Below are 8,764 nucleotides of genomic sequence, written 5' to 3'. Positions count from 1 at the left end.
CTCCCTCCCTCCCTCCCTCCCTCCCTTCCTCAGACAGGGTTTTAGGTGGTACATGTTGTTCTGGAAATTTCTATAGCGGCCCTCCTAATCCTCCTGAATTTACTTCTTCTTTTTTTTTTTTTTAAGAATTATTTATTTTATATATATGACTAGTACACTGAAGCTGTCTTCAGACACACCAGAAGAGGGCATTGGATCCCATTACAGATGGTTGGACCTAAAGACATGCCCTCGGCAGTTCACAATACTTTTGCTCTTGCAAAAGGCCACCATGTGGTTGTGTGGATGCTAGGAATTGAACTCAGGACCTCTGGAAGAGCAGTCAATGCTCTTGAGCCATCTCTCCAGCCCCCTGCATTTACTTCTTAAGTGTTGGGATTACAGGCATGAACAACCATACGTGGTCCTGACCATTTATTTTAATTAAATTTAATTAGTCAGTCAATTAATTAATTTTCTAGTTTTTTTGAAACAGAGTTTCTCTGTATAGTCCCAGCTGACCTAGAATTTGCTATAGACCAGGCTGGCCTTGAACTCAGAGATCCACCTGCCTCTGCCTCCCCAGTGCTGGGATTAAAGGTGTGCGCTGCCACCTCTGCCACTGCCACCACCACCTAGCTGTCTTTGTATGTTTTTATTTTATTTCTCTGTGATACTGGAGTTGAGCCAGTTCATGCTAGGCAGGCACTCAGCCACTGAATGCTATTTCCAGCCCTCTCTTTTTCTCTCTTTTTCACTGATTCTAATTTTGAGACAAGGTCTCCCTAAGTTGCCAGGCTAGCCTTTGCCCATTGCTGCCTCAGTTTGCCAACACCAGCATTTCTGGTTGCACACACACACACACACACACACACACAATATATATAATTTTATTCTAAGAATATGAATGTTTTGCCAGCATGTATGTATATCATATGTGCTTTGCATGTGCCTGGTATCTGCAAAGACTGAAGAGGGGATTTGAATCCCTTGGAACTGGAATGACAGGTGGCTGTGAGCCACCATGTGGGTGGTAGGATTTGAACCTACCTTTTTCAAGAGCAAAAGTATTCTGAACTGCGGAGGGCATGTCTTTAGGTCCAATTGTTTATTTACGTTTTAGTATTGGGGGTGGAACTACGGGGCTTTGTGTATGCTGGGCAATCAGTCCACCATGGAGACATCCTTTTTGAAAAGTTTTTCTGGGGGTTGGGGGCTCTCCCTGTCTTCCCACCTCTGATGTCTATGCTGGAAGCTTTCTCCTATTCTTCTACTACAGCAAGTGAGGCCCAGGTGAGACAAGGCAGAGTTAGGGTTGAGCATAGGTCCCTGTGGGGACCTTGTCCACGTACCTCCCTCCACTTGGCATCGCTTTTCTGCTGGATCATCACCGGGTCTGGCTGGAAGGTTCCCAGTGGTGCGTGGGCTGATGACAGGAGCTGGACACACAGCTGGTACTTGGACCCGCAGTCTGGCCTGGCTGCAAACCTGCAGATAGAAGGAAGGGCCCATGAAGACCTGGGAGATGGGGGGCAGGGCAGGGGTGGGGCGCCTGGGCGGCAGACCCCCCCCCAGACCCTCGCCCCAGCACTCACCAGTCCTTGACCTCGATGTCCGGCCGGGTGGTGTCCATCAGCTCCTCCCAGTACCCTTCAGCCTTGAGGTCCACCACCTGGGACTTGAGGCAGGTGCTGGGGGACGGGGGAGGAGGGACTGGAGTTCAGCACTGGACCCTGATGTTAAGATGCGGGCTCCCCCCACCCCAAGGCCCTAGATCTTACTAATAGGAAGTCACGAAGTATTTCTTGACCTGGTCATTGGGGAATTCCTTCCGCTGGTCTTTGGAGAGTTCTTCCACCTTCCATTCATCTCCTCCGTTCACGTCCAGGCTCCAGAACTCAAATCCCTCTGTGATGAGAACAGAGTCTACCATGTAGGAGGGCCCTCAGGACACCACCTCCAAGCACCCCTTCCTCCTGCTCAGGGCCAGGACCTCCAAGCTGCCCTCCAGCCCGTGTGTTGTGGGTGTTTCCCGTGTGCCTTGTGTGTAGTTAAGAGACTCCCACTGAGAATGCTGGATGGCTGAACTCCCTCTCTTAATGGTGAGTGCTGGCAGACAGATTTGAATCTCATTCAACTCCAGCAGTAATGGGTTGTCTGGCTATAGATATGTCACTTTCCTTCTCTGTGCCTTGGTCCCTTTGCCAGCTACTGTCAAGCACAGAGGTTAAATTGTGGTTGCACACACCTGCCATCCCAGCAGGCTGAGGTAGGAGGATTGCTGTGAGTTCAAGGTCAAGCTAGGCCACATAATGAGTACCAGGTCAGACAGGACAAGATAGCAAGACCCTATCTCAAAACAAAACCAAAAACCAAAAGCAAACAAACAAAAACAAAAAACAAACCAAAAAAAACCCAACCCCCCCAAAAACCCAAAGCCAGCTAATGCCTCATCAGGTAAAGACCCTTGCCCCCAAGCCTGCTGACCTGAGGTGGGTATCTGAGGATCCCACACAGTGGAAGGAGAAACCTGACTCTCACAAGGTGTCCTCTGACTTCCACATGTCTTCAGTAGCGTGCACAACTGCCCAACCACACTACCTAACATAAATAAACGTCAAAAGACAAGGCTCTGGGAAGCTCTCTGCAGAGTGCAATAATATCTTAGGTTATGGGGCTACACGCTACCTCTACCATATAGTCTTTTGTTTCTATTTTTATAATCCTTTAAAAACTCAGCTGGGCATGGTGGCGCGTTCCTTAATGCCAGTGTTTGGGAGGCAGAGACAGGTGGGTCTCTATGAGTTCAAGGTCAACCTGGTCTACATAGTGTGTTCCAGGACAGCAAGGGCTACCTTTATTGTCATAATAGAGAGACCCTGTGTCATCCCATTTATCAAACAAAGCAAATCAAACCATAAAACTCTTCTCAGTCTGTTGGCTTGGTCTGGGATGTGGTCTGCCCAGCAATCTATAACAGCATGACTGGGATGGGGGGGGGGTCAAAGGACACAGACAGGCAGCTGGAGGCTCTGGGCTGCCTGGACTAATGCCCTCACGGCTTTTCTTGAAGTTTGAGCATGTAACAGAAATCATGGTCCTTCCCATATTGTAGTGTATCCTCGGGCTTCAGAACAGCCTGGGCTGGATCAGGGTGACTAGAAGGTGACCTGTTCTTGAACCAGAAGGCAGAGGAGACTTCATCACTCTTTCATCCATAGGCAAGGCCCCTTTTGGAACAGTCTGTATGTTTAACCTGGGGTCTGTGAGGCCTCATTTCTTTTCCTAGGAAAGATTTTAGGGGAGGCTAGCCTCAAACTCACGATCCTCCTGCCTCAGTCTTCCGAGTGGTGGGATTCCAAGTATTAGTGCCATTACCAACTGAGAAGTAACTGGTTTGCTTTGAGACAGAGTCAAGTAGCCCAGACTGGCCTCTAACAGCTGGCCTTGAACACTCTATCCTCTTGTGTCCACTTCCCAAGTGCTGGGATTACAGGTGTGTGCCCTCATACCCAGCTGAGAAATAATCTATAATAGACAGTACCGTGACCTCAGTCTATCTATTTGGAAAGTGGGTATGTCAGTAGTACTTGCATCTAAGAATTATTCTGTGAGGAATAAAGGCCATAATGTAGCCAAAGGGCTCATAGCCAGTGTTTAGGACACATACTGTGGTCACCTAACAGCATGTGTCCTGTTGAGGCATACTCTCGGCACCAACCTTCAGCACAAGGGTTGTGAAGGAGGTTCCTCTGGAGGCTGCGCAGGAAGTAGAAGATCTTCCAGTCAGCCACAGGCTGGTCCCAGTCCTCGGTGATGAAGCCCTCTCGAAGGCATTTGCGCTTCCAGAGTGTAACGAGGTCAATGAGGTCTCTCCAGAGGCTGCAGACAGGTCGGCAGCGCAGCAGCAGCTGGCGGGCCGGGACGTGGGTGAACAGTTCCAGCAGAATGTTCTCTGGCAGTTCATTAATGTTGCCTACAGCCATGGTGGTGGCTTCTAGCCTGCTCCTGTGGGTATTGGAGAGCTGTGCTATACACCCAGCCTTCTCCCTGGCCAGTGACAATCCCAGCACCCAGGGATAGAGAGATTCCCAACCCAGCTCCCAATGACGTTCTCCAGAGTCACTGTGCTGTTCTGACCTTCAGTTTCCACAGTAAACAGGGCCGGGGAATGGTACTTCCCTCCAGGGTCACCAGCAGTTCAAGGTGCACAGGCTGGGAGTTGCTTAATAAACGATGAGATCTGGTTTCCCCCAACCCGGGCGCCTAAGAACAGCTTCTAAGGAGGCCCAGGGAGCGTCCCAAGGTCACACCAACGGGAGAGGAGGGGAGGCAGACCCGGCCCTCACTGAATTTAGAGCCAGCCATTTTCAATAGGCCAGCAGTCTTTTAAGAGGAAGGTAACAATGGGAAGCCTTGTGAGCACTCCAGCTTGCCACTCTTCATTTCCTCCCATCCCCCACACGGGGAAAGGGGGAGAGATGGAGATCGAGGGTTATCACTGGTCCTCAGGACCAGTCACGGAGTACAAAAGGCTCAATGACGTTCTCAAGATCTCAGAGAATTTGACCCGTTTACCTGAACCTGAGGGAAGATTTAAGACTGGAAGAGCCTTCCTATCTCTCCCTCCCTTACCCCCGCCCAGGGCCCATGTAGTCTCCCATTTATGCGTAGCCCTAAAATGCTCAAGACCAGATTCAAGTCTCTGAGTACCGATGGCATCCATAGCCCAGTTCTTCGAAGCCTCACAGTACAGCTGGGGCAAAGCTTGAGGCCTGGGCCTTAAAGGCGCTAGGCCCTCAGGATTGCAGAGCGCGCCCCTCCTCCCCGCTAGGTCTCTGCCCACTGCGTCTCAGTCCCCGCGCTGGGCGCTCCCCTTCCCGCAGTCACCTGCGATCCGCCGCTCTGAGCGATCCTGCCAGGCTGTGGGGTTGTACAGCCCGAGCCTGCGTGGCCCGGAATGCAGACTTGCCTACTACTCTCCAAACGTCACCCTGCTGGGGCGCTCACTGCTCCTTTCCTGCTGTTACCTGCTCTTAGCGGGGTTGAGCGTTGGAGAACTGCACCTAAGACACAGCCCCGCCTACTACTCATCAGACCCCGCCCCACAACACTGGTTCCTCTCCCTTCCCATTCTCCTTGTCACCCACGTTTGGTCGCGCTGCGCCATACCCTTGGTTCTTGGGGGTGAGCCATCCGGGCTAATGGTGGCCCGGGGTGCGACCCGCCTACTGTTTGTCAGACCACGCCCTCAGCTCCACCCCATTTTCTCTGTCACCGGCTCTTGGTTCGGCTGCCCTAAAACGAATGCTGGCTGGGTCTCGGAACTGCGGCTTTCTGCCAGTGTTGGCTCAGGTGAGGCCCCGCCCACTGCCCGCAAGGCCCCGCCCACTATTCCTCCAGGTCCCGCCTCACCCGCGCACTCCCGGGACTAGCCCCCACCACAGCGTAGGAAAATTACCTGGGGGGGGGGGCAAGAAGGCTCCGATACCCCCAATTCCACTAGGCTCGGCGCTTGCACCCTCTGCTCCCTAGCAGTCTGACCCCAGATGTCCCCCTGCATCCATCCTCCAGGCACACTTGGAGTCCTCCCCATCCTGTAGCTGTCCCTGCCCCTCTCCAGTCCCCGGCTCCTCCCAGAAGCCGTACCTTGGGCTACGGGGGGTGCAGGACTCCCGGCCCTCAGCCAGGGGCCAGAGGCGGGGCGCACGGGGCCTTTAAGAGGCGCGGCGGCGCGGGCCCGGCTGACGCGGGCAGCTCCAGGACTCGCCACCCGCAGCGCTCAGGCTCCTCTCTCTCGACAGCGCCGCAGCGATGGATGGAGATGGTGATCCAGGTATCCGCTGCTGGCCCCGCTAGATATGGACCCGGGAGACAGGGCGGACCAGCGCCGCAGACGAGACTCAAACTTTCGCGCCAGGGAAACCCTGGAGACAGTCAGTCTAGGGAGCAGGTTTCTGCCTGGTGTTGCGATGTGGAGGGAGGAGGACGCCTGGGTCTTCAAAATGGCATCGGAGGACTCTGGCATCTCAGGCTCCAGACTTCCTGGGGTTTGAGAGCCGGGTTCCTGCAAGCTTTTGCTTCCAGAACTTCTTCCATTTGCTAGCGCTGCCTCCGGAGTCCCCGCGGGGTCCTAGGGTTTACAAACCTCGCCCTGCATCCATCCTAGCTTCCTGGGGGGGACTCCCTTCTCTGGAGGTGCCGCCTTGTATTGGAGTAGCGGGCTTGGAGTAGCGGGCTGGATGTTCCGTGGGGATCAGGCTAGGGGTGAGGAAGGCTGCTTTTGGCAGAAGCTCTGGGTCCTCAAGGATTGCCCAGTCATCTTTTCTGGCACCAAAGACCCCACCCCTTCTGCCCTCCAGCTCCCTGCTGGGCCTGTAGGGGGTTGCTTGCTGAGTCAGACTGGGGAGCAAACCTGCCTGCCATGACCCTTACCCCTTCCTCACTAACCACACTCAGAGTGTTCACTCTTTTGGGGGGGGGCAGATGAACTCTAAGGTGGCCAGGCTTCTCTCCATCCATGACACCCCCACACCCCTACTCCCAAAGCCTCACTCTCAGACAGTGCCAACTTCAACATCTACAGGGCCCCAGAATAGGCTCCTGTTTTCTCCCTGGGCCCAGGAAGTCCCTGGACTCCGGGGCCCAATCCAGGTGAGTGAGTCAGCTTGGGGTCAGCACCCAGAGCTAGAGAACTTTCCTACTGCAACAAAGTGGCAAGTTGTGTGCAAGGGAGCCCTTGGGGGGGGGCTGTAATCCGATATGGGGCCTCAATGCCAGACCCAGGGGCCAGGAGAGAGGACTGGGTGAGGTACACCTTTCCGGGGAGCATCAGGTATCTGCTGGGGCCAGGGCAGGGCTGGGGTGATGGTGAACAGGTGAGGACATTGGGCCCACCGCTCCAGAGCCTTTGGAAGCAGGAAGGGCAATTGTTTTTCTTTCTGTTTGCTAATGTCCTGTGGTGGAACCTGGAAGAAATGCTAGGACTCTGTGCACCCCGTTTCCTCATTGCCAACTGTGGAGTAAACACCTACATATGACAATGAGACCAAAACACGTTAGAAATGCGGGTAAAGTGGTCTCTCTCTCTTCCTCCATCCACCTCTATCTCTCTGTCTCTCTCTTCTCTGTCTCTCTGTCTCTCTCTGTCTCTCTCTCTCTCTGTCTCTCTCTCTCTCTCTCTCTCTCTGTCTCTCTCTGTCTCTGTCTCTCTCTGCCTCTCTCTCTGTCTCTCTCTGTCTCTCTCTCTCTGTCTCTCTCTCTCTCTCTCTGTGTGTACTCGATTCACCATTACTGATGAAGGGCTCCCTGAGTGCTCTAAAGAAGGAGGGGAAATTCTGATTCAGCTTTCCAGTGCTGACGGTGTAGATAATACTGGCTGCATCACCTTAGAAGAGGTTTAGGGACTAGGCCACCTGTCCCTCCCCCGACACAGAGCCTGTTTCTTTATTTCCTTGGCTTCTCAGGGTCAATCCAGTTTTCAGGGACTCTGAAAGAAGCAGCCTCCATTACCCAGGGTGGCTGGGTCCCCTCCCCACTGGCCCTCTCTCCTTTAGAGATACCGGGCACTCAGTGTCTGCTTACTCAAGTCTTCTTCTGTGGCCCAGAAGAGGCGGGCTGAGATCCAACAGATACACAGCTGCCCACACCATCCTGGGGATTCAATGGACTGACCTCAGGAACCCAGCCTGGGAGACAGTGCTTTTTTTTTTTTCCCTGGTGCCTAGTCCTCACTATGGGGTCAAGAGTTCCCACTGACTTAGCAAGAGTATCTGTCCCCATTGTCTTGCTCCTCTGTGGGAAGGGAATGAATTTCAGTATAAACCTGAATGTCTGACACAATGATGACTCCATTTCACAGGTGAGGAGACTGAGGGCAAGGGATGGGAAAAGAGGGGAGACTCTTCCCAAACCACCTAGTACCTCTCTTTGTCTGTTTCCCTTCCCCGCCTTATACAACATTGGCTGGCTGGGGATAGCTGAATCTCTAGCCTATTCTCCTTACCCAGAGCCCTTCAGTCAGTCCCTCCCTTAATCCTGCCAGTGGGACCTACACCAATCACTTCATATCCACAGTATCAAAACCAAGACCAGATTGTTAATTCAACTAATTCTTTTGGTGGTTGGTTAAGCTGGCTTCTGTGAAGGACTGAATGGGTTCAAACACAGAGTCCTAAGTACTAATAAGTTGTGTGATGTTGGATCTTGTCACCTCTCTGTCCTTCCATGAAACAGACTTGGGTCCAGCCTGGAGGAAATGGCTTGAGGAATGAGGGAGTAATTCCAATGCCCAGAGGAGTACCCTGCTTTTGATAAGCGCTGGTAAAACACAGTAGCTCCTGACTCTACACAGGGATGAAAGTGGTGTTTCCCTCCCTGGGCCACATCCTCGAGGTCAGTCCATTGTACACAAAGGTTGTCATCAAACAACCAGAGCAAGTACAGAAGCTAGGAGGCCCTTGAATGCCTATGACCTCGTGCTGTGAGAGGGCATGCCAAAGACATGTCCAGGAAGGCTTCTCGGAGGAGGTGAGGGACCTAGAGGTCTGAGAGGGTGCTTAGGAGAACTAACCCATCAGTACAAGGCTGTCAGCAATCCCAGATCCCTGTGAGTGTCTACTAGCCCTGCAGGGTGACGCAGCAGTTGAAGCAATTCTTCTGACTTAGGGAGAGTATCTGTAGCTCTGTATCCTTGGGTGGGCTTCCTCCCTGTGCACAGTTTAGGGCTGCAGAACTTGTGTGTGTGTGTGTGTGTGTGTGTGTGTGTGTGTGTGTGTGTGTGTGT

General features: G+C 53.1%; 2 protein-coding genes across 9 annotated transcripts in view; one reads left to right on the top strand and one right to left on the bottom strand.

Moving 5' to 3' along the window:
• Positions 1–5,261, bottom strand: part of LOC114612824 (F-box only protein 44) — an 8,658-nt gene extending 3,397 nt beyond the window's left edge. The window contains exons 1-6 of one of the 8 annotated variants that reach the window (XM_028757855.1): positions 4,870–5,118; positions 4,558–4,563; positions 3,701–3,987; positions 1,761–1,887; positions 1,575–1,670; positions 1,332–1,467 (exon numbers count right to left, since the gene is read on the bottom strand). In XM_028757855.1, the coding sequence (XP_028613688.1) occupies positions 1,332–1,467; positions 1,575–1,670; positions 1,761–1,887; positions 3,701–3,965 (624 nt within the window). In that variant the 5' untranslated portion in view covers positions 3,966–3,987; positions 4,558–4,563; positions 4,870–5,118. Of the gene's footprint in view, positions 1–1,331; positions 1,468–1,574; positions 1,671–1,760; positions 1,888–3,700; positions 3,988–4,557; positions 4,564–4,869 lie in introns of all 8 variants that reach the window. The other 7 variants (XM_028757858.1, XM_028757854.1, XM_028757852.1 and 4 more) reach the window with 7 other exon arrangements.
• A 479-nt stretch (positions 5,262–5,740) lies between these two features.
• The window catches only part of Fbxo2 (F-box protein 2), a 5,657-nt gene continuing 2,633 nt past the window's right edge, over positions 5,741–8,764 (top strand). The window contains exon 1 of the mRNA XM_028757977.1: positions 5,741–5,815. Within this exon, the coding sequence (XP_028613810.1) occupies positions 5,794–5,815 (22 nt within the window). The 5' untranslated portion in view covers positions 5,741–5,793. The remainder of the gene's footprint in view (positions 5,816–8,764) is intronic.

Source organism: Grammomys surdaster, unplaced genomic scaffold (assembly GCF_004785775.1).
Source record: "Grammomys surdaster isolate TR1022 unplaced genomic scaffold, NIH_TR_1.0 126185, whole genome shotgun sequence".
NCBI lineage: Eukaryota > Metazoa > Chordata > Mammalia > Rodentia > Muridae > Grammomys > Grammomys surdaster.
This window is presented reverse-complemented; position numbering and strand designations above follow the sequence as displayed.